We start from the raw sequence: 25,951 nt of genomic DNA, 5'->3' as shown, positions 1-25,951 counted from the left end.
TATCAGTTATGTTTATTTATATTATAATAAAATAATCATTTTATGAGTTATATTGTGTTATGTATGGTATCATAGCAGACAGTAAACAGTAATAATTACAACATAATGATATCCACATTAAACAGTGATAACAGGACACAGGAGCCTAAGTAATATAAAGACCAGTTTATAATAGTCATCCAAGTAATGATTATGGATGTTTTATAAATGTCATTTACAACTTTACAATAGCCGTGCAGATAATGTTCATAGATTGATTGATTGATTGATTTGCAGACCAATAATTAAACAATTAGTAAATAATGTTCATTGTTATTCTATACTTAAGCTGTAAAAAAAAGAAAAAAAATAACAAAAATTAATTTATCCTTTGTTAACGATGGTATTAGAAAGTGTTACCAAATTACTTTACATTAAATACACAACTAAATTTTCATATGTTCTTCTTCTTCTTTCAGCCACAGCAGATCATCTACCTCCATCTCGCCTAGTCCCTAGCATCCTCTTCTGTCACACCAACCATGTGCATGTCCTCCTTCACTACATCCGTGGATCTTCTCCTCCTGCCTGGCAGCTCTGTCTTCAACATCTTTTGTCCAATACATCCATTATCCCTCCTGTGCACATGTCTTTGCACATCCAAACCATCTCAGCCTCCAAGCCGCTCAACCTGAGCTGTCCTTCTGAAATATTCATTTCTAATCCTGTCCTTCCTGCATTAAAAATAAGTTTTGTGATAACGTTTCTAAAGTTTCATCATTTATTAGGGGTTGAGTAACTGGTTTCGTAACGGCATAATCCATCCATCCATCCATTCGCTTCCGCACATCCTGTTAAGGGTCGCGGGGGGGCTGGAGCCTATCCCAGCTGTCATAGGGCGAGAGGCAGGGTACACCCTGAACAGGTCGCCAGCCTGTTGCAGGGCGTAACGGCATAATGTGATGTGTTATTTTTTGTCTGTAGCCAAGCTCATACTCTCTGTCTCCTTCCTCTCACAGCTGAACAATCCTTATTAAAATATAGCCTGAGTACCTTTGTGAATAGTTCCGGTTTGAGGATTTCCTCACTCAAGAATTCACAGTCATTTGTGGTGAGTCTGCATATGTCCCCAGGCGACTGCTAAAACACCCGCCCCCCCTCCCCAAAATGTCCAGAAGCTTAAATCACTGAAAGCCTTCTTTGAGTTTCTTCCCAAAAATATACATTTTCTTGGAGATTCTTCATTTCTGTTTAGCAGTGACGACATTCACTTCATTATCTGGTGCCAAGGACAAGCAGGTGCCATCAGAAATTAGCTGGGCGAACCATCATGGTTGTCATGGTAGTGATCAGATTTGGACCCTTCCAATAGTACCACTTAATACTATTGTAGCGAACCACGCTGGATGAGGCAGGGTAATATATACCATTCAGGTTGGACGGACCGCATGCTTCAAACCACCATCCTGCAGAAGGAGAAGTGTTCCAGAGAGTTCAAGGTAAAAGTCAGAATTAATTGAATTCAAGCTCATGAAATGTAACACTCAAATGTACAGCTGTAAGTCAGCAGTAACTTTATATTGGTGCAGAGGGGAAATGAAACGCACTTCAGGACATTTACAAGGGATTGGATAGAATTTATTTTTACAAGACTGGTTATAAGGAGAGACAGATTGAGATGAGAGTAGGTTGAACAGCACCAGCTGACTGACACAACGTACCTCCTGATGCGAGCTGCGCACACTTGCAGGTGCAGCGGTCATTGTCTCTGTCCTTGGTGCTGAACTGGCAACCAGTGTGAGAGAGGCTGCTTGTCCGTCCAGCTGTGCCACTGAAGCTGTCTGCATGAAGGCTAGAGAAGAAGAAAATAAGTACAGAATTTCAGCAACAAGCTCAGCTGCAAGCACTGCTATTCATTATTTAAAGCCATGTTGGGCAACTTGTTGGCAGCTGCAAATGTCAGTGAGAGGATACGAACCAAAACTGGTTGAAGCTTAGTATCTCTAAAGTAATCTAATCTTGTTCTGGTAAACTGAACACAGCACAGTCATGTTTACTAAACCAGCTGGTCTGTGTTTCAGTAATACCACAGGGTACCAGCGGGATGAGGTTTGATGCATTGGCGTCTTACTGTTCACTTTTCATTTTTCAGCCTTTGATTCTTCACAGCTCCCGGCCATATCTGACTTTACAATTTCATTTTAGTAAACCCAACAAATAGCTGCTTCTTAAATAGGGCACAATCCAACACTCCATTCTTTCGGGGTTTCTTCTTTTTATTAGGAAACTCTGTAAGAGGGGTTTATTTTTGGATAAAAGTCTTGTCAAGTTCATCATTAAATTCAAATAAATTTACAAAGTAAATACAAATAATGCAAAGGAAAAATAAACAGAAATATATGACGTTATATATCACAATAGAATATCATAGCCTTTTAATCATATGTACAGTATGAGTTACCTGTTCTCCAAGATTCCTAGTGTCACCCCACTGTTGTCACATCACTATAAAAAGTAACCTAAAGAACTTCTCATTATTTTTCTTCCATGCTGTGCTTTGTGAAACAGTCGAGTCTGTGAGAAACCTCTATCCAAGTTAAATTGATTCACTCAATTATTTTCATACAGCAGCCCAGCAATTGGTTGTGTGTGCATTTCTGTGTGTGTGTTTGCCCAAGTGTGTGCGTCCGGACTGGATTAAAGAGGGTAGACAAGGAGGTCAGTCCTACTGTTTGGCCTCTTTCCTGCTCTGTCATTTTGTCTAGTTAGTGCCACACTCTCCCCTGACTTATGTGACTCCCCCCCCCCCCCCCCCCCCCCCCCCCCAATAGCCTGGGGCACACTGTCTGTGATGACTAAATGAAGAATCCTCCTCTTGAATTTGTAAGTTCACAGGGCAGGACTACACATCATGAGCGGAAGCAGGAGGGGGTTTGAAATGAAGGGGATAATGTGCTGGGGGCAGGAAAAAGGATAGAACAGCAAAGAGAGTGTATTAACTGAATTTCAAGTGAATTTAATTAAGCCCCCCCCACACACACACACACACACAATAGTCATCTTGTGCTTTATATTGTAGGGTGAAAATGCTACAACAGAGCATTTCACATTTTCCTGATGCCAAGTGCATCAGGAAAAAATCTTTAGCAGAACCAGGTTCACGATCGGTTGGGAGATGTGGGGAAAAGTCCATCCACACAGAGATGCTTGACTATAAGTTCTTCTTTTTCATGGTAATTCAGTGATGTGAAGCAAATTAAAACCAATCAAATTAGACAGAATGGTAACCGCAAGCTACAGGATATCCTACTGGAAAGCGGCCTACAGAAGGTGCCAGCTCCTCGAGCCCCCCCTGAAAGCATTTTGCATTAGCCATGACTTCCAGATGTATTATTTTTTTCAGCTATTAAACCAATACCACAGACCGCAGGCTAACCCTTTTCAAGGTGACCGTCTTTTATATTGTTATTGTATGGCTTAATGGCAGAGATACTGTTACGTTGAAAGAATGTCGACTACTTTCCCTGCTATAAGTGCGGCTATTCTTGGCTTCCTCGAAGGGAAAGGTGGTCTGTCATATCGATGATTAATGTATGAATCTTTTTACTGAGTTTTAGGTGAAGACCTTGATGCTGCTCTGGGGAGTGCACTGAATGCACCGAGGATGAGAACTGCTCTGGCTGACTAGCTTCATAGCACCATGGTTCTGGCTTGTGAGTTAACAATAAAAATCCGAAGATGAAGCCAGCTTCTTCAGTGTGCTAGTTGAATCTGGTACATATTGAACTAGTTAAACAGAACATGGTTATATGCATTCAGGTGTTTCAGCTCACACAGTATAGCCTACAGCTAAATTGTGAAACACCACATTTTATCACGCTAATTCTGCAGATGAAACTCAGGCAAATACAATTTGCTGCACTGTTATGGATCTTGGAAGCATACCCCCACATGTGATTATGATTTGTCATCTTTTAGAGCATCAATCTCCATAAACTTTCCCGAAACAAGGGAAAATTCCTGTGAATTTATATCTAACCTCACTACTTCACTTTATATCATATTTCTGTCTGTTTTTGAGCTTCAGTACCCCCCCCCCCCCCCCCCCCCCCCCCACACACACACACACACACACACACACACACACACATACACACACACACACACATAATCTTGTTAGTGATTGCTGGGTTACCAAAGGGCTTTGTCTGAGTTGTCAGTTCCTGGCTGGGAGCAGGTATTGCTTAGCGTTCCTGTTATACTCTAGTGGATGTGGCTCCCCTTGGGGAATTTCAGGGGCAACAGCAGGCGCATTGATGGGAAAAGAAAAATAGAGGCAAGCAAAAGTGGCTGCTTGCCCTCCACTTAGCTCATCATTTTGAATGACATTCTTAAAAATGGTCCTGTTGCTACCTTTACTTCAGCACCTGCTGATAAGTAAGCTTAAAAACAAAAACGTAGGGACGAATTTTAACCGCTGATAAAAGTTTCTAATCTGAGAGTCTCACACCCACATTAAAGGCAGCAACTGAAAAGGTGTCACTGTATTATCGTTACAGCTTTCACAACAGAAGGCTCTCAATAAGCACTTACACTGACATCTGAAATAAAACACCTTCATTAAGGTCCTATTCATTTTGTATTTCTGACAAAGGGGAAAAAATTAATTGAATTCTCCACCAAAGTGTCGGTGTTTTAAGTGAGCATATTGTCAAGTCTTGCCCCATTATGCACCAATTACCAAATAATTTAAATAGGAAAAAAAAAAGAAAAATGAAAGCATCACTCCAAGCTATAATAAACACAAGTTATACTGTAGTTCATGCTGATTGGTTACCTGTAGTTGTTGTCCTCTCCGTCGATGTAGAAGTGATCATAGTGTGAATATGCTTCATTTCCCTCTCTGTCTCTTAGCTGGACATGCAGACTGTAATCCTGAGAGCTGGTCAGCTTGTGGATGATATCATTCCCCAGCCAGTGTTCCCCAGACGGCTCTCCAAAGCCCTGGATTAGACACAAAGAAAAAGAAACAATAGAAAAAAGAAAATATTCTAACAAGCGGGGATGGTTTTACCAACAGCCTGCCAAGTATGTTCAGAGTTAACATGAAAATGGACCTCAATTTAAGAAGTGAAATATATCATTCCAATGGGCTAAGACTGAATAAAGGAAGTGAAATACCCAACTCCCAAAGCTAAAGACCAGTCAGCTGACACGTTAATTTATTTTAGAATCCCAAAGCACCATCTGGACGAGCAGAACTAAAATAAAAAGATTCAAATAACAGTTGGATTTGTGATTTTTGTAGGCTGTTTGTTTGACCCGGACAATAACATTTTGTTTCCTGTTTTTGGCAATGGCAAACAGCAATAAACTATACAAAACCTGTATACACACACACACACACACACTCCACTGCCTAAAACATAACGTGATAAATTGTAAATACAACCATCTTGTGCCCTGTTTTCCATAGCTTTAATGATCTAGCATTACCCAATTGCACTTCATTTCCCAGCACGGTACAGTGTAGAAGTCGTGCAACAGCTAGCACTGGCAAAAAAGTGAATAATAGTTAGAATTCATAAATAATGCAGACTGATACCAACTACCTCACACTGAGATCTCTATGCATTTATAGGCTAAACAGTCACTTCTTGGCTCATTATGTTACTGTTGTGATGTGAGAAACCCAGCTGCTTAGGCACGAGGAACACGGGTCAGTTTTGAAGCAAATGGGTTTTATTTTAATGCAAGAAATCTAAACATCATACAAAAAGTCAAATAATAAGTTCTGCGCCCATAAGAGAGGTTTTACAATTTAGGCTTGATCATAAACACAGCAAACGAACTACTTAAATAATAAAGAAACCCAGTCTACACTGACCAAAACTGATATAACAGACAAGAAACAGGCAGGCAGAACTTCTGACCCAGCTTATACACACAGGGGGAAACAAACACTAACAAATAAACAGCTAGCTTAAATGGCTACTTGGGCACTAAAAGCAGAGCACAGCCACTGACATATCCTCAAGTAAACACCACCAGGCCCCAAAGTAGCCTAGAATCATTGAAAGTTGAAGAGAAGCACCTTCCACAACCAAATAAAATTGCATGTCTTCTCTAGATGGCCACTGACATGGAGCTAAAGTCAGTTTAGGCAAAATTTTCAAAAGGACAGTGTGTTGATATCCCTTCCTAGTCTAAGAGGGCCATTATGTGCATTGAAGGTGCAGGGAATAATGCCAGATCAAGAAAGGTGATCTGTGAGAGATTGCTGCTGATACTGAAATATCCCCAGGAAACACCAAGAAGATGTTGCTAATTACAAATGATAATTTTAAATGTAATGGTGAGAGTATTCACAGTATATATACAATGTAAACTAGTCAGTTATTTTGGCTTTCTAAATAAGAATTGCCTTTGACTTTGACTTAAATCCTCAGTGGCAAATTAAGCCCTGAGAGAAATGGAAATACTACATTCTCTACATTAGAATTCAGAGCATTCATTTTACAAAGTGTGCAATAAATTGGTAATATTAAGTAAGAGAACCCTGTATGGTAAGCATACTGCCCAGTGCATGATCAAACAGTTAGAGAGTATAAGTGCTAAGAAACAATAATACAGATAATAGTCAGTAACTGAGCACAAACTGCTAAATATGGGGGAATGAAATGGCCTGAAGAAAAACCCAACCATCCCGGGGTGTCGTATAACGTGGTTTTGTCAGATACCATCTGTGTGTCACCATGAGAAAACACCAGGCGTGGGTCTGTCATGTCACATCTGGCATGCAATTCTGAGCAATCTTCTGCTGGGCTTCAGACAAAAAAGGGACAACTTCAGAAGTGGGGCATTTGGTCTGCACAGATTTTACATATATACAGAGCTGGCTATGTGGAGATGTTGCAGCGGGCATCCCTCATGACTGAGGGCCCTTGTCTGTGTGGTAATGACTGGATTTTTCAACAGGACAATGCTGCAGTTCACAATGCCTGCCTGACAAAGGACTTCTTCCAGGAGAATAACATCACTCTTTTGAACCATCCTGAATGTTTCCCTGATCTAAATCCGACTGAGAACATTTGGGGATGGATGGCAAAGGAAGTTTACAAAAATGGACATCAGTTCCACACAGAGGATGCCCTTCGTGAAGCCATCCTTAACACTTGGAGCAACGTTCCCACTAGCCTCCTGGAAACACTGGCATCAAGCATAAATGCTAAACGATTGTTTGAAGTGATCAACAAGGATGGTGGAGCTACTCATTACTGAGTCCTTTTTTTGACACTTTGATTTCTGTTTTGAGGGGGGTTTCGGGTTTTTTTGAGCTATGGTCATAAACTTTTGATCAGCTGAAAAAATCACGTTTGAGTGTAAATGCAGTTTTCAATAAGTTTTTAGCATTGTGAAGCTCTACTTAGAACCTTCTTAAGATCCAATAGTGCAAAATGCAAATTCTTGCAATTTTTTAACTGGTCTTAAGATTTTGATCAGGAGTGTATATATGTATATATGTATATATATATATATATATATATATAAATAACACTCCTGATCAAACTCACACATACATGTGTGTGTGTGTGTGTGTGTGTGTGTGTGTGTGTGTGTGTGTGTGTGTGTGTGTGTGTCATATATGTATATGTGTCATATATGTATATGTGTGAGTGCCAGTGACACTGACCCTAGCCAAACGCAAAACTAATGAAAAAGCAGTCAGAAAAGATGAGGAGACAAAAAAATGTCAGTGGCGTCCACGTGTAAAACCATTCCTGTTGTCTCATTGTTGCCCCTCTAGTGCACCTATTGTTACTTTCATTAACACCAAAGCACCTGAAACTGATTAACAACCCCCTCTGCTACTTAACTGACCAAATCAATATCCCAGTTTGTTTGACTTGATGCTATTTTTTTGAGCACTATGTTCGTGTGTGTGTGTGTGTGTGTGTGTGTTTGTTTTTTAAAATTCAGTTTCTGTGCCTGACTTCTTGCCCTCCTCGTGTGCTCTGTGCAACTTAATGTTGCTTCTGTAAAAATAAAAAAAAATAGAAAGACTAGCTATTCTGGGATCCTCCTGAAATGTTCTGGGGGGGCATTGGGTGGAACCGCAAGAACTGTTTTGAGTAGGAAAAATCAGCTGGTGCAGCACACTCAGGTCCACTGCATCCTTTGCATGACAGATCAGTCTCACTTTTGTGGCAGTACATGGTGGACTGGGTTATGGCCAGCGACGTGCAGTCAGGGGAGGCAGGTGAGGCACGGCCTCACCTGTCATCGTGGAAATATAAAATTAAAAAATAAATTAAATGGTTATATTCATTCAGTGATTTGTATTTTAAAGTTCTTTTCCATTTAACTACACCATTTTTAGATTAGTTTTTTCAAAATCGCTGAATTTTCGCATTTGCCGGTCAAATACTAAGAGACGAACGGTGAGGCACCAGCCCGGCGAGCCGCACCACGGATTGCGCAATCCGTGGTGCGGCTCAGTATAGTCATTGCCAATGACTACTAACTGTGCTGGCATGCTATGCAGTGAGACCGGATTACTTTCCCTTTGCATGTGGCTATTAAAATGTTCTAACACTTTTACTATATGAACTAAATTTCCATATTTTAGCTGGTGTATATAATGCACAGTAGTCTCTGGAGCTTGAAAAAGGCGACTGGACTTCTTTTTGTTTCTTGAAGACGTTTCACCTCTCATCCGAAAGGCTTCTTCAGTTCTCAACCAAATGGTGGAGAGACCCAGGTATTTAAACCCCTGTGGGCGTAGTCCCCTGGAGGTGGTTATGACCCTCTATTGATCATGTGCGTGAACACATGTGCCCAGGTGAGAAGGGGGCGTGGGTCATATTTAATCAGTGGTTTCAGTTGAAACCAATTTAGGACTCCGCTCCATTGTTTCCTGTGGCCTATTGAGGTCACTGGAACAAAGGTGTGAATGGGGGTTGAGACGTCTGGGAAGGGAGCTCAGGACAGCACTGTAAGCGGGGGAAAGTTGGTGACGTAATCCACCTCCTCTGTTCAATGATGGTTGTTCACAGTGGACATAGATGGCTTCTTTCACTCCTCTTTCAAACCATCTGTTTTCCCTGTCCAAAATGTGAACATTGGCATCCTCAAAAGAGTGCCCTTTTTCCTTCAGATGCAGATGTACTGCTGAATCTTGTCCTGTCGAGGTGGCTCTTCTATGTTGTGCCATTCGTTTGTGAAGAGGCTGTTTGGTTTCACCAATGTAGAGGTCCGAGCACTCTTCACTGCACTGAACAGCATACACTACATCGCTGATCTTGTGTTTGGCGGGTTTGTCCTTGGGATGAACCAGTTTTTGTCTTAGGGTGTGACTTGGTTTGAAGTATACTGAGATGTCATGCTTGGAGAAAATTCTTCTGAGTTTCTCTGACAAGCCCGACACATATGGGATGACAATGTTGTTCCTCTTGTCCTTCCTATTCTCTGTAGTTTGTGTTTGGCCTTCATTCCTGTGCATCTTAGCTGATTTGATGAAGGCCCAGTTGGGGTAACCGCATGTTTTGAGGGCTTTCTTAATGTGTGTGTGTTCCTTATGCTTCCCTTCTGCCTTAGAGGGAACACTTTCCGCACGGTGTTGTAGGGTCCTGATCACCCCAAGTTTGTGTTCCAGAGGGTGGTGGGAGTCAAAGAGGAGATACTGGTCTGTGTGTGTGGGCTTCCGGTAAACTTCAATGTTGAGGCTTCAAGAAACAAAAAGAAGTCCAGTCGCCTTTTTCAAGCTCCAGAGACTACTATGACCTGGATGACTGAGAATCTACACAGACATATATAATGCACAGTTTTTTTTTTTGTTTTTTTCATTAACAACTGTATGTGTGTGTAATGCATTCTTGTGTTGAGCGATCATGAAACTGCTGCGAAGAGACACTAGGTGAGGCACGCAGTTCTCATGCCTCATGGTAGGGGGCGCTGGTGATCCCAGGGACTCTACGACTCCTCGGCGGCAAGCTACCATAAACAGTTAGCAAGGCCAGTTAGTTTTTCCTGTTGCTTGGCCTTATGTTCAACATGGAAGATTACATAACTCAACTGAAAGAATTTTCTAAACTGGACTTTCAATCGAAGCAGAAGATAATAATTAAAGGAAGACCAACACCGGAGCTAAAAGGTTTGCTTCAGACTATGTTAATGTTAAACAAAACAACTGTTGCCAATCAAATGGTGAATAAGCTATATGTTTGTAAATCTGATGTGATGACGTCAGTGCCTCACCAGTCACGACCCTCACCGCACGTCACTGGTTATGGCAAAGGACCCCGTCTGTGTAAATGTTACAGTACTGGCTTTGAAAAAAACCCCTAAACTCATACCACAGTGTGAGTGAAAATTGATGTTTTTTTGTGTAAAATCATTTGATTTACACAAAGGTACAGTGTTTCAGAGTGTCAAAATACCATTGTAATTAGAGAATGTATACAATATAGAGAATAGAGAATAGTCTAAATCTACATCTGATTGTATGTTTTTTTTTAATCCATTTGAGCATGTTGAAGCATTTCTCCTTGTTTATCTCACAATTCTAAGTCACCTTGTCTCCCTGTCAGACCTGCTTTTTGCTATTTCTCTCAAATAAAGAGCTGTGGAACATTTATTATCTGTCCAGCAGGTCTTGCTGCAAAATTTGATCAACTCTGAGCACCGTCTCTGAGAATACTATGTGTGGACTGGGGCAGTAAAGCATTATGGTACATACGTTATCTTCCATCTACAGGGGCCCTGTGCGCCCATGCTGCAGCTGGAGCCAAATATTTATCATCTACTTGTAAAAATATTGTCCTTAAAAGGGTTTTTAAGCTTTTTTTTGTTCTCACTCCTGTCTCGTGCTCTCTGTTTGCAGTCACAGTCCGCTATGCATTTAATTTCCAAACCGAGCTGTAGCAATTGATTTCTTGGCAAAGGTGAAAGACAAATTGCTGCTCCATTCAATCAAAAACCCCAAATTAGTTTTGTCTGTAAAAGGTTTGCAAGCACTAGCTTTTCTGTTGCGCATATTTTATTGCTTCTATTGAGAACACTTTGCAAATGGATTTAAAAAAAAAAAAAGGATTATTTAAATTCCAAACAAAATGTAAGCCAAAGGTGCTAAAAGATGCTTGATCCTAGCCAAACCGCTGGAGCAACTTCATAGTCTCTGATGTTCAATTGTATTTTATCCAGCTTGTTTTAGGGTGGTCTTTGCATTTGGAAATTCAGTTTCTTTCATCAACATGCTTTTATCCCTGCACAGGAAGGCTTTGTGAAATCTGAGGATGGATATAAATGATAGTGCTGCATGACGTGTGTGTGTGTGTGTATGATTCTGTGTGCTAGTTCATTTTTGTTTATGTGGCTGTATGGGAGTATGATAGGGAGAGGGAGTGAGAGCAGGTGCAATAACATGGGGGTGTTCTAGGGAACATAAGGGCGGCCAAATACAACAAGCACAGGTCACTTGGGATCACAGGCTAGCTGCTTTCCCTCACCTCTCCGTGTCAAACCACCCATGGAAAATTATTGAAACCTCCTGTCCAGTCCTCCAGTTCTGATCCATAAGACCCATGCTGAAAGTGACCGTGTCATCCGGGGAACGCACCATTTTGTAGTCCCTCCACCCGCGATGAAAGTCCACGGAGCCGTTTCTTCGATGCTGAATCACTGTCCACCCCCCGCCTCTGGTCTTCATATCACAAAACACCTGCAAATAGAATACAGCTAAAACAAGCTATTATTTCTTAGGGCTGAGTGGAAAAAATAAGTACATTTTGAGTGCTGCGCAAAAGGTGTCCTGTACATAAACCTGGCATTAAATCTGGGTCAGACTCTTAAGACCTGTTTTATGAGGGCAAATCATCTCAGGCGTAAAGCCTTCTCACATCAGTCCCACCGAGCAGCAGGTGAATCACACAAAACAACTCTTGTAAAAAAAAATAAAATAAATACAAAGCCGGGAATTAGCATATTAAGTCCCCTTCAGTTTTGTGCAGTTGTTGATACTTTCTTATCCAACAAAAGAAACATTTCAGCAACAACAGCTGATACAGGAGTATTTGCCACAGTGATTGTTCTCTATTCAGAAGAGGCAAAACATTCATTTGGACTCTTGCTTCAAGCCACCTGGTGAATGTCGATCCAGTATTCCCCCCCAGCTGCTGTGAGAACTCTCTGGCTTTTTTTATCAGCTAAATGCTGGGCTTTGTTAACCAGCTTGTCACTGATTGTTGGTTGGCATTAGGTTGGTGCAGATCAAATACATTGGAGGGTTTTTTTGGGGGGGTGGGGGGTTTATAGGCAGTGAGACTGAATGTAAAGATGAAAGTTTGACACTGTAAATCCAAAACAATCAACTAGAAGAGTCTAAAATGTTTTCCAGATGTGAGGGGGGACTGTGGTGGAGGGGGGTAATCCTATGATAGGTTTGCATTACACATAGTCATTTCATTTATTGTTCATGTAAAGAATTTATTTTATATATTTTTAAATGAAAAATAAGAATTCAAACATCTTAAAAGTCTAAAATAACTAAGTAATGTTATTATGTACCAGCACCATGGTGACAGTGATGATGAACATATGTTAGGCATTGAGCATTATTGTTCCCTCTTCCCGTTTTGAACCATTTGAGATTAAAGTGTAATCTTTCCTGAGTGCATGTATGCCTAAAAAAGGGATTAATTTGAAAATGTCAATTCTTAAGGAAGCAAAGCGAAGAATCGACATGAAGAAATAAAACACGCCACAGCTTTTCTGTTATTTAAAGCATGCCTCGGAAACCTCGGGAATACAGGGGGAACTCTACGTCTAAGGCTGTCACACAATGATATGACCCAGGTGAGAAAGAAAAACTTCATCTCAGCATGTTCTCTTGTCCCTGGAGCAGCAGCTAAGGAGGAGGCTTCTGCGTTTCTGGTTACACAGGCTGTTTTCTTTTGTACTCAGCTGCAGCTTTTTTCATCTGTGTTTGGAAGCACTAATATGAATTAATTTTGCTCAATCATCTAGTGACAGATCTTGAAATCTAGACTTGTTAAGGGACTTACTTTAGATATCCGAGGTGTTTAACTGGACTTATTCCAGGCCCCTTTGGGTGTGCTAAATGAATTTCTCCCACGGGTGGAAAGATTAGATATGTTTTGTTTCAGTGATTCTTTTTAATTGAACACTTGTATTAATTATACCTCAAGGCAGTGCTGGACTTTATTAGAGCGCTTTTGTGATATGTTTGAACATCTATAAAATGCTGTTTCCTTAAATTATACATAGTGTCAGTGACACTTGTCACTTAAAAAAAAAAAAAAAAATCTTGGAACCTGGAATGTGGAAAATTCCTGATGAAACAAAATTGATTTTTCTGGTTGGTTGCCTGAATCTCATCAACCAAACAAACCTCCCTGAACCATCAAGAGCCATTCTCTACAGATGCTGAGACTGTGTGAACCGGCTATTTTTTTAATCTTTTTTTTTTTTTTTTTTTTTTTTTTTTTAAAGAAATAAAAGTTTTCAGAAGTTTCTCAGAAGAGAAAAGCTAAACCAAGGTCGAAAGGCACTCAGTTCTTTTACCCCGAAATACACAGCAGGCCAGCAGTGTTCTGTGATTATCCTCTGGCACATTAAGCCAATGTTCTGACCTTAAAGGCATCACACTGAATACAAAAACAGGGTCTTGAAATAGAATTCTCAATTTAAGTCATTTCCCAAATGTGGTTGTTACTCTGATTTAGACCAGATTCATATTTAATACGCTGAATAGACTTATTATTAGCCAAGAAAGTCACGCTGAGGCCAAATCCATTACGATAAAGAACTGGCAGCTCAAGAGTCATTACGATTTTCAATAGTAATAATAATAATAATAATAATAATAATAATGACTTTATGGTCAGTATGTTAAAGGGAATTTCTGCAAATGTAGTACTCAAAAACATGCAGGAAAAAAACATGAAAATTAAAAAAAAACAGCAACTGAAAAAAAAACCACTTAACTATGTGGTTTTGTAACTATTTCAGTATTCACTGAGCTGGATGGATGGATGGCTGGATAGATCTGCCTCATATAGCAAATTTATGCATTAAACATGTATGTGTATTCCTCTTGTCTCTAGTCCTGAGAATGCCAGCTTTCTGCTTTGAAAATAGGGCAATTTGTATCTGCCCCACTTTTTTTTGGAGCCACCCAGCTTGCCAGCCACAATGGAATTTGAATTAGAGGGCATAGATTGAAAGCAGCAACAATTTCAGGAGTACTAACTTGTATCAGTGGAAATGTACACTGGCCCCAGTTGGCAGGAAACACATGGCACCAGTGACTAACACCTGGCCGCCTTGCCCACAGGAAATAAAGAGGAAAAGGGGGGTGGGGGTGCAGGAGGGCAGTAGGAGATGGTGCCAACAGCTAACTAGACTGAAAATAATGAATAACACAAAACTGCTTCAGTCTGTCTTTTTTTTCTTGTTTTTTACCCTGTAAGGCTTTGAGAGTTAAGGTCCCAGAATGCTAGATGTTACTCACAATAACAACAGCCTGCTGGTGGATGTCATGGTTGAGTTACCAAGGGCTTGTTACTTGAGATGAGTGGAGGTACCGCTCAGGCTTTTCTGACTTTGCATTCAGCAGTGCACACTCACTCACCATAAAGCCTGCAGGGCATAATGCTTTTTATTTTGGCTCTCTGTAACACAGCATGACATCTCCATCACCCCTGCACCAAATCCCTAGAAAATTACAATGACATCAGACTAGTTTTTTTTTTTTTTTCTTCCCGTATTTATTGTGCCACAAAAGTAATGACTCTGGGTTGGGAAAAACCTGTAAAATTAATCCAAGTTAAAATGACTCCAGTATTAAATGCTGTGAGACAAACAGACCAAATGCTGTAAAAAAGAAAAAAAGGTTTATGTCATAGTCAGTTAGGTGATATTTGGAAGAAAAGGCCAGTGGCCTTTAAAGCCTTAGTACCTTGACAGTCTGTGTGGAGTTGTGGAGGCGTATGCTATATATTCCACTTTCTTTCACTCCAGATCGCAGGATCTCTGCACAGTCCTTAAAACTAAGTGGCTCCTCCTCTGGCATATTGGAGATTTCTGAAGAAACATGCAAACGTGTTTACAGATGGCAACCTTACGGCTTTTGCACACAAATGCCAACCCAATATGTGAGTTCTCTCATAGCTTTAGGCTCGGGTTTAGGCCCGTGGTGTCTACATATGTAAACATGCATGTCTGTAGCATGTCTGAGATTTTAATTACAAGCTGCTCTTGCTTATACCTGTTTAGAAATTGTGTTGATGAGATTGTGCCTAAATGACATATTCTGGTATTTCTTATTTATATTTTAGCAGGATCTCTCTCGCTCTCTCTTTTTGCTTGATGTAGCTACAGTACAATTTGCTCGTCTGACCATGGCAAACGCACTAGGCCTTACCATTGCAGTGACTGGCCTTAGCAAGCAGCTGCTGAACAGTGTCCGTGAGCATGGCCTGCTGCCTCTGCATTAAGGTGCTGTTGAGTGAAGAGCTGCCCAGTTCACTCTGAAGCTGACTGACCAGTTGGCTCTGCCTCTCCAGAAGCTCTTGAAGCTGCTGCTTCTCGCTCTGCAGCCCTTTCAGTTCCCTCCCGTACCGACCCTCCAGTGCTAAGAGCCTTTGTTCCAGAAAACTGCAGAAGAAAAGAGAGGGAAAATTAATTTTTCTCTTTTATTGTGCATGGCTGAAAAAAGAAAATGTGAAGGCACACTGATATACCATTGTTAAATGCATATTGGATTGTTTGGAGGCTGAAGATTAAAAGAGTGGGGGCAGGTGCAGAATCCATCCATTCAGCATTTACCTTTCACAGTGAGGATTGCACAAACTTGCACATTTATATGAGGATGACTAATAGACATCAGCTCCACAGTCTCATTGGGCTAACATCATATAAACACCTGTACCACAGCAGCACTCGCAGATGGCCCTGCATGCTAAGCTCCTCGATCATAGCAATGAGGTAACAACCTGGTGTGTGTGTGTGTGTGTGTGTGTGTGTGTGTGTGTGTGTGTGTGTGTGGTAGTGGACACACCCCCGCCTCCAAATGAACATCATAAATCCCTGCAGCTTGATCTTTATGGCTCTGACTAATGAGTCTGCAGCAGTTATTTATTGAAACAATTCAGCCACCTAGATTGAACAAGCTACTTCTGAGTTCCGTGTACACACAGATGGATCCTCAATCTCCCACTTTAGGCAGCAGCTCACTATGTGGCCTGGAAAGAAAGCTGGATCAATCAAAACCACTTTTTTTTTTTTAATCCACTTCCATTTTGTTTTTTCTTTGTGGGAAAACATTCAATAAGAGTCACAAAGCAAGCTGAGAAATTCTCCATTATGTGTATTTTACTTCAATCACAGTGTAAAGCATGGTGTAAAGGCAGGGGAGCACTGTTTCAATGATTGGGTAAGATGACTGAACATTTCACTTCAACCTAGGCAATTATACTGTTCTGGTTATGATATTGTGCTATTTACTATACTTGTAAAATATATACTGCTATTAGTCTGTTCTCACTCTTGCTGCAGTGTGCTGTACTTCCTGACAATAGTATTTCACATGTAATGCCTATGAAAATATCTCTCTGCCCCTCTTAGCTTGGCAGCAGTTCAAAAACTGGCCCCATGCCCTTAAGGCTCAGCAGCAGTAGCCTCCTACAACCAGTGAAGCCCTTATTTCCCTTTCATTCCACAGCTGTCTCTCTGCAAATCTGCTATTACATTTCTAATCCCATGCATCCTGTCAAGGAGTTTACCCCTGTCAAGATGCATTCATTTATCTACACATCCGATCCATGTCACTGTCTTGAAAGACGAGGGCAGAAGGGTAGAGCAGGACCAAGCAGGACCAGATGTGTAACAGGTGTTAGTGCTGGAGGACTGTGTTCTCTGTTGGTCACACTTGGTACAGATGGATGGAATGATAAACAAGCAGACAGAAAGAAAGAAAGAAAACTGGCTCCCTTTCAGTCTGCCTAGAGCCTGGTCCTTAACCTCTTGGCCCTGATCTGACCCTGTGTTCCTAGAGGGAAGAATGGGAAACCCCTCCTAAAATGCACTGCCCATTCACTAGCAAACACACACACACACACACACACACACACACACTTACACAATGCACATTATTTTGTCTAATTGTCCTGTTGTTCAGAATTGATGAAGTCATTCAACAAATTTTTTCGCAGTCGCTGAATCAGAAGGACCACGTTAATGCATGTACATATACAGTGCACTACTCTGTGGAGGGCTTTTATATTCTCCTTTTTATTGTGAAGTGGCATTTTCCTGAGAACGCATTCTTTTGGTGCAAAGGAGTATTTGCATCTTATGTTTCATCCCATTTCATTAGCAAAGGAAAGGCAGACAAGGAAAATAACACCACCAACATCAACAAAGCTTTACAAAAATAAAGAAATTAAAAAAAAAATCTAAGAATAATAACTTTATGGTAGGTACAGTTCTAGGCAGGGCTTAACTGAGAAGCATCTTGAATGTGCTCTAGTGTCTTTTGAAGAGTGTGTCTTCTCACCTGTTTTTATCACTCAGGCGAGAGATCTCTTGAGTCTGCAGAAGAATATGCTTCTCCAGCCGGTTAGTGAAGAGTGAGTACTCGAGTAGCTGAATCTCCAGGCGGCTTGTCTGGTTTAACACCTATAGAATGATGAAAAAAATAACTATCATATGTATAGAAGACAGGATGAAAACAATGAGAGATACTGAGTGGAAAAATAATGGGTGAATTCATAAAAAAGGGCCCTTGGGAATAAACAGTCCATCACAAAGCTCATAAATTACCTTCTTTGATCATATAATCAAAACTCAAGCAAAAAATAAATTATCTCATGTGCACCTGTGACATGTTTTGAAATTGCAGATGAAAGAAAAACTTGAACAAAGCCGCTGGGATATTTGCACAGGTTGCAGTTTTATATCAACTTTGATAAGACAAAGAAAGCACGAGGACCAAAAACAGCCCAGCCTGTAATAACAAAATCTGTGGCATGATTGAAGACACATCTGTGTTGTGCTACCAAGCTTTGTGTTTTAATTGGCTTGTTGTCAGACCCAAAGCTCAATTCATTGTGTCAATCAAGAGTCTGTAGAACCAAATACCAGCTGTTTTAAAGCTTTATCCGTCACCTTTGGGCATGGCTTCTCAGTGGGTTACATCTGATTTACATTTAATTAGCCATTCACCAAGTGTTTCCCAAATGTCATCATTTGTTTTTGCATGGGTGTGGCCCCACAGTTGTTAATTTGGATTGGCTGAAAAGAGGTTATCCCAGGTTCACTCCGGTCCTCACTGATAGGCTCACCTGGGTCTCAACGTCTGTCAGTTTGCGGGTCTGCTCTGCTGATTGGCTGAGGAGGTTGGTTCCCATCTCGAGCATGGCAGCTGTCTGGGTGTGTACCGCAGTTCTCTTTATTTCCTCCATCCCAGAGCGCACATTCTCCTGGATGAAGTTCTCCAGCTGTGGGAAGAACAGACTGAGAACTTTCTTCAGAATGCCACATTTTCTCTTCCTGTGCCATATACTGTATGTAAATGATGGAGGTATTCACCTGTTGGCATTGTGAACATGTTAGCGTTTTGGTTTTATGCAGCCAGGAGCCACCATGTTTAGACCAGAGGGAGTTGAGTGCTAAGTTATTCGTAGTGATTGGAATTAGCAGAGGTGAAGCCTTGCGGACAGCTGCTAGTCAGCTACTAGCTATAGTTGCCTTTGTTGACATCACTAGTAACCTGAATGAGCTCTTAAAGAAGAAATCCTGCAGATGTGGGGCCAGGAAGGAACTGAGGAGAGTGCAGAATGACCTAAGGGTGAAGCTGAGGAAATGCAAGGACTCCTACAGGGGGGGAATCTGGAGGACAGTCGCTTGACTTAAGGTGACAGACAGACAACCATTGGCCAGCCTGGAGAGAGCAAATGAGTTAAACCCCCTGCTTGTCTGTGACTCCTGGCCTGTTTAGGAGACAGCTGGAGAAACTACACCAAAAGCAAAGTTGTGAAGACCTGTGCTAGCCAGGTGTCTGTGATCCTGAGTCACATTTACAACCTCTATCTGAAGCACGAGAACATACCAAACAACCTGTCTGGTTCTTGTACAAAAAATGTCAACACCATCAGAGCTTAACAACTGTCGACCAGTTGCCATCACATTATACAGTATGTGATAAAAGTACTGGAGAGACTCATCGTGGCCCACCTGAAACTGCAGAGGAAAACGTCTCTTGACCCTTTGCAGTTTGCATGCAGACCAAATCTGGGAATGGAGGATGCAATTATCCACATACTGCAGAGACATTGCTCCCATTTAAAAGGAGGATTGCATCCTTTAATTTCTCAAGTGCATTCAGCTGCTGCTACTGATGGAGAACCTATAAGAAGACTGAAGGTTGAAGTTTCCTTTATGTGTCATTGTGCAATACAATATACAATATATAATGAAATTTATTGCAATACTGCTTTAAAATGTGCACAGCCCATGTCTGTCCTGTGACAGGATCTTTGATCAGATGGACATTGTTTTTAAGTGCCAGGGTGTAAAAGGTCATCTTAATGGCAGAAGTTGAGCATTTTAATATGAAAGTCTATGGAGAAGGACTCCCTTTTTGACGATGGCCTCAAATGGCCAATGGGGGAATTGCAGTTTTTTTGACAATTCATTTTTCAGCCGCGGGGGTTGCGGCTTGATTTTAGCAGGCAAGGTTCCTTATGCATTCACTAAGAGATTGATGTGCTGTGAAACACTGAACCTTGAAATGATGTGTCCTATTTTTTTCTTTTTTTTTTAACCTCAATCTTTTCAGACACTGTGATGGAGTCATAGAATTTAGGCTCCCTAGGGCACTTGCAGTGTATTGCCACTCATCTGTCCATCCATCTGCAGGTTTACCGCAGGCCAATCCCCTTACATTCATAAAATGATGAAATATATATAGGTATTTCAGTGGGTATGCAGAAAGAGAAGTGAAAGTGTATACCGCGAGTTTAACATCAAGATATTCATGAGCAGGACTTCAGGGATAGTCACCTAAACTCTGTAATCAATCACAAGCACAGAAAAAGAAGCATTACTTGAAACCCATCATATGCTATACCAGGAGTAAAAATAGGATGACATCCATCTTGTTCCAATAAATAGATTTTCTTATTAATGTGGTCTGTTTGAGAAAACGGCATCAGGAAGTCCAATTTCACTTTTCCTGCTGTGAACGCTATAGTTTTGTTTGACGGTTAACGGGCAAAGGCCTGTGCCTTTGCAATAAAGCAAAGTAGAATATCGAACCAGAGAACATTAATATTTATGACTTTTCTTGGGGAGGAAATATCAGACTGTTACTCATTAAACCACACAACTGGAAAATTAAGTCTCTAAGGAGAAAGCACTCAAAATTATCCCGCTAATGAGTGGCTATCCACAAAAATCGAAGGGAATTCAAATCAGGCAATTGTTTGTTGGGTGGTTTGTTTGTTTTTGTGTTTTTTTTTTTTCCTCAATTAAAAAACATTTCAACGAGGAATGGGGTTATTATAATGCATTGCCACTGGAGAGATTTTTTTTTCCTCTTTTTCAAATTAAGTTTAAAAAAATATATATTCAAGTGGGATAATAGAGATGAATCTGCAATTAAATTGTTTGCCTGCTAGTAATCTTTCTTTTTGTCTCTTGAACTTTCTCCCTAACTCCCTCTTTTACAGTATCCCTCTTCTTCAGTCTGTCTCTATAACTCCATCCCTCACATTTTACTACTTTAGGACAACTGAGATGGGGGGGGAGGAGAAAAAAATCCCTTTATAATGAAGGTTATGAAGAGATTACCAAGTGGATTAAAGCAGACTCCAAAGAAGAACCAAAGATCCCTGCATCATAATCAGCCTCATGCATTCAGGCTGCTATCAGCCTGCCTGCCCAAAGTGTTCCTATTGCTGCCTTTCTTCCAGAGCTTAATTCAGAAGTCTTGATGTACTCCACCCCCCTCCACCAATTGCATTAATTGCTGCTCTGTCACTCACTGCACTGTGCAGCCAGATAAATTGCTTTTGGGATGTAACATAATTCTGTTTTATTGTACATAAGAAGGAGAGAAAAGGGATCAGTGCTGAGAAAACCACATGACTTCCCTGATATCTTAATTACTGAGCCAATGGACACATTTGTTCTCACTTACAATTACAGAAAGGAGGGGAAACATGTCTGCTGGATGTTTTTGGCAAATGATAATAATAGACAGAGGCACAACAGGATGGGTATGACTGTGAGAATGGATATTATATCAGTACAACATCAGAAATCTAGGGATCACTTCTAAACCTTGAAAGAAACATCCAGAATTGTAGATTCATGGTACTCAATCATGCAGATTTTCATTTTTTACTGTTGCTATTCTATGCAGTAGAGGAGGCAGAAAGTCTACTTAAGCTGTGTGGTGTACAAAAACTCTACATGCATCTCACTATGACCTCTTTTCACAGGAGTGGTTTCTGTTAAAGAATTTGCCCCTGGTTGACACCATGTTTTGTAGGTTATCCAGAGTAGCAAAGAAATAACAGAAATCAATGTGGCTGCTGACTTTTTTTCCCACCTGGGGTTGGCAGAGTAAGTTATTTCACCACTTTGTCTGGAAAAAGCAAGCATGTCTGCCTGAGGAATCCAGAGTTTTTAACATATCTCAATAGTTGTTAGATGGACTGGCAGCAAATATTTTAAAACATTAGTTCAAGCAGGTCTCAAAGTCAATCTCAACACAGTCTCAGCAGATCTGTTGATCTACAGTTGCTGCACATCTGCAAGCCACTTTGCAGCCCACCTCCACCTCAGCTCCACCCTTCATCCTATGTCTGTCATAATGTTCCTCTAATGCCACCATGAGCTTAACCTTGGTAGTTTTGACTGTAATGTCTGGATCTATTACTTGATGCATTAGTATGCTAGGGTGCTGACATAATAATTTAACTCAAGGCACTGTGCCACTTTATTTATCGCCGTAAGGACATCCTCAAACTGTGGAAAAATCTGCAGCACAAGTGAAAAAGTGTCTTTGTAATTTAGATGAGCACTTTAAGATTTAATAATTCAACAGCCAGAATCAGACCACTTAAGAAGGAAAAATGTGTGTAAGTCTATAAAAGTAAATGGAGCCCAATTGGATAATATAAGTAATGTGGTTGGAATGCTTTTGTGTAACAAAATATTGTGCAACTATCAAGTCACCAGGGGTTGGCTCGCTACCTTGATCTGTGCAATATTTCTGTATTAGCATAATAAGCACAACCTCTGAAAAGTACTAACAAAAGCAGTCAACCCCTCAGGGCAGCAGAGGGCAAAAGGGACAAGATGGGATGGGGGGGGTGTAGTGTTGGGGGTTATTCCAAGAGAAAACAAACACCAGTTTTTTCTTGGAAACACCAGAAGGAATCTGGAGTGTTAATATAGTCCTGTTGGACTCTTCCACTTGGAGTTTACTCTGTGGAACATGGTGGATTAGTGCGTGTGTGTGTGTCTGTGTGTGTGTGTGCGTGTGTGTGTGTGTGTGTGTGCGCGCTCCTAAATCTGTATGCGTAGGTGTGTGTTTTCTTTCATAGAGTTTTGGTAGAAAGCTCACAGAAAGGGTCATAGCATCCCAGGGGAGCTTTGAGGGAGATCGTACAAAGTTTCACAAAACACACACATACATACCCACACACACACACACACACACACACGTGCCTGAAGCTCTTCCACATTCATATCACCAAGTTCCACCAAAACTTTACAGTATGCAGATAGGCTTAATGAGCCTCACAAGGTGCTGAAAAAGCTTTGCCATCTGGGGTCAGAGTTCAGCATACCCTTCTGCAATTTTTTTTTTTAAAGTCTCTCCAGGGTAATGCAGTGTTTATGTTGAAATCCCACCTACAGATGATCATTTATGCATCACTTTAGCCTGCTGGAGGTTACTTGCTGAAACGTTGGATCTTGCTGTTCATTCCAGACGTTATGTGGAGGATGCTGGCAACGCAGCACGATGTGTGTCAGCAGAGGCTGTTCTGTACACGTCGTGGGATTGTTTTACTGCTTCTCATTTATAGCTGCTTATAGCACATCTCTGGTGGAGAAAGTGGGAAGCGAGAGGCTAAGATGAGTCCAAGATGAGAGCAGCATGTGAAGATTTAAATTCTATAGTTTAGCTTGCGCTTTGCAAACTGTAGACATAAATAATATAAGATGCACATGAGGAAAAAGTGTGTGCAATCAATCACTGCCTGCCTTTTTCCATCTCTCAAACATGCACATATATATTTATAATATGGCCCCACAGGATGCTTCCTATGGAAGGTATACCTTTAGTTCATAGATGGAGTATCAGACAGAGCGAATACACAGGAGGATCTGAGTGTGTGTTTTCATATGTGTTTCTACTCCATTTCAGGTGAACGTGAGCAGGATAGAAGGTGATGAGATCTTATGATCGATGAGACACATTCATCACCTCAGAGGTGCAGATAGAAATGACAAAGTTGGATGGAAAAGAATTGTCAGAAGGGAAAGGGAAGAATTTTAAAGAATGAGTATATGCGGTGGGATGGGTGAAGTGACAGGAGCACGGGAAACATTTTGGCATTCATAAAACCGCACATTCAAAGCCTGAAATACGTGTTTGCACTCGATCGGCCAGTCTAAGCCCTCAGCACAAACACTTATAATCATCCCGATGATTAGGGTGTACCATAAAAATGCTGGCAATGGTGGAGACAAGAATAGACAGATGGGTGGAGGAGGGGGGTGCCCTGTTAGCCAGTCAGTCAGTTTGTTCAAAACAATGGTCCAGCACTGATTCCATGCCCAGATAACCTTAGGAATGGAAACTCCATTGAGAAGCTATTTTAAATTACATCATTTTATTTTACTCAGTCATAAGTTAAATGGAACCACAAAGGCTAACAATCCAATGAGGACAAATGCCAAAATATGTCCAACACCATCTCACTGAGAAAAGATAGTGGTTTTATGTAATCTGAGTTTGGTACACAGAGCTTTGAGCTGACTTTGGCCCATAAATCCACTAAAACATGAGTCAAGAATGAAGTTTTGTGTACTTGTTGCCTGTGGGGGCGAAAATACTCATTTAGAAGGTTCAACCATGTGAGACATATTTGGCATGATATGAAACTTTTTTTCATCCCTTCTTTCTCTACTTGCATGCAACAGGGAGTTCTGACATCCCAGTGGTCTTAAATTCAGACACACACTCATACACTAGGCATTGTCATGGAGCCAGATATCTATACAGCAAGTATCCAGGAAATCCCAGCTAAGCAGTCAACTTATCAATAATGAGGGCTTGTCAACAGATGTTATTGGATGGAGCGCTCTGTGGACATCCAGTGCTTCTCCAGCATTTTGTTTGAAGGTCTGCAAGCTAACTGCGACAGTACAAGCAGGACATGAAACACATGGCATGACAGGAGGAAGTGGTTAACTTAGTCAACAGTTCAGAGACCTTACCTTCTGCAGCCACTGAGTGTTATTCTCCATGGCACTCTCCAGACTCTGCAGCTTCCTCTCCTGCCAGGAAGGCCTCTCCTTTTGGGACTTGCTCTGCTTGGTTTGGCTTGTATCAGACTCTGGCTCAGGTGGAGAGTCACTCTGGAGGGTATTTGTGACCTGGATGTCCTTTAAGGGACGGCAATGTTCCACCTCAGGCAGGATGAAAGTGTAGCTGCAGGGGCCATGCTGCACACGGTGCTGTTGGCGCTCTGAGGCAATCGCTGTGGCCAGCAGGTAGGCCAGGTAGGCGAGGGCCAGGGCCAGCAGGCGGTCCATGTCAGGGTAAAGAGAAGGAAAGGGGAGGGAAAAGAGAAACTGAAGGAGGTTCAACCACCTGGCAGAACTGGCAAGTGGGTGAGAGTGATTTCTCCTTTCACCCTCTGTGTCTATTTTTCTGTCCCTGAACACTCTGCCTCTGTCTTCTTCCTGTATTCTCAGTCCAAATCCTGCTGCTCCACTCTCCGTTTTATCACTTTCACTTCTCCTCTTTTGGCTGATCCTCCACTTTACTGGTGCATCCAGAAGTCTTTCTCAGTCCAGTTCGTACTCCAGCTGTTCTTTGTGAGGGGCGGATACAAAACACACACACACACACACACACACACACACACACACACACACACACACACACACACACACACACACACACACATGCACACACACACACAGGAAAAAAGGCAATTGTTTCCTATTGTAACTCCAACACCCGACCAGCCAGCACATGCAGCTCAACCCAGGAAGCCAACAGCAGACTTTCCTCCTACCATTTATCTCTCTTTTAAAAAGTTGCTTTCCTCACTGCCGTCTCTTCAAGCTCCTGGAGTCCATACGTTGCTCTGGAGGAGAGAGGGGAGAAGAGCGAAGAGAGGCCTGCTTCAGGATGTTGGCTGAAGCAGTAACGCTCTTAAAGGAGTAAAGAGAGGGAGAGAGAGAGAAAGAGAGCAGTGTACCTCTTCACACACACCTCTTGAGCACATAATCACTCAACCACCCTTCCCTTTTTTACTTTCTCCCTCCCTCTTGCACTACTCCAGTTTGCAGGGGGTTAGAAGAGGAAGCTACAAAAAAATTACACACAGCTCACCACAAAAAACCAAGAACTTTCTCTGACAACTTTTTGCTCCTTCTCATTCTCTCTCCAATTTTCTCCATTACCCGTCTCTCTGAAATGTAATTTTTTTTTTAGTGGCATGTCTATTATTATTTGGTAAAGAATGTGATAGAATGAAACTACACAAATAACTGAACATGTTGAATTCTTGGCTGGCATTATCTGTTTAAGAATCATGCTTGTTACCAAATTACAGATCAATATCAATTTTCTGTCTTCAAATGCTGCAGTGAAATGAATGTTTTGCCTTTTGTTGTTGGCTGAACTGATACTGTAGATTGT

The 25,951-nt window shown here is 41.3% G+C and overlaps 1 protein-coding gene across 1 annotated transcript; it reads right to left on the bottom strand.

The window, feature by feature from the left end:
• Window positions 1-947: 947 nt before the first annotated feature.
• On the bottom strand, window positions 948-25,102 carry angpt2b (angiopoietin 2b). Its single transcript, XM_030740996.1, has 9 exons — window positions 24,517-25,102; window positions 18,342-18,497; window positions 17,555-17,676; window positions 15,422-15,654; window positions 14,957-15,081; window positions 11,597-11,698; window positions 4,817-4,983; window positions 1,701-1,831; window positions 948-1,445 (listed from the first exon to the last, which is right to left on the bottom strand). The coding sequence occupies exons 1-9, from the start codon at window positions 24,832-24,834 to the stop codon at window positions 1,285-1,287; spliced, it is 1,515 nt and encodes a 504-aa protein (XP_030596856.1). The 5' UTR covers window positions 24,835-25,102; the 3' UTR covers window positions 948-1,284.
• Between the last annotated feature and the right edge of the window lie 849 nt (window positions 25,103-25,951).

The sequence above is a fragment of the Archocentrus centrarchus genome, chromosome 11 (assembly GCF_007364275.1).
Source record: "Archocentrus centrarchus isolate MPI-CPG fArcCen1 chromosome 11, fArcCen1, whole genome shotgun sequence".
Taxonomy (NCBI): Eukaryota; Metazoa; Chordata; class Actinopteri; order Cichliformes; family Cichlidae; genus Archocentrus; species Archocentrus centrarchus.
This window is presented reverse-complemented; position numbering and strand designations above follow the sequence as displayed.

Coding starts and splice junctions, on each gene's coding strand:
- angpt2b (XM_030740996.1), bottom strand. CDS start 24,834: ATGGACCGCCTGCTGGCCCTGGCCCTCGCCTACCTGGCCTACCTGCTG. Junction 18,498..24,516: donor ACACTCAGTGGCTGCAGAAG/GTAAGGTCTCTG, acceptor TTCTTCCCACAG/CTGGAGAACTTCATCCAGGA. Junction 17,677..18,341: donor TGACAGACGTTGAGACCCAG/GTGAGCCTATCA, acceptor ATCATTCTATAG/GTGTTAAACCAGACAAGCCG.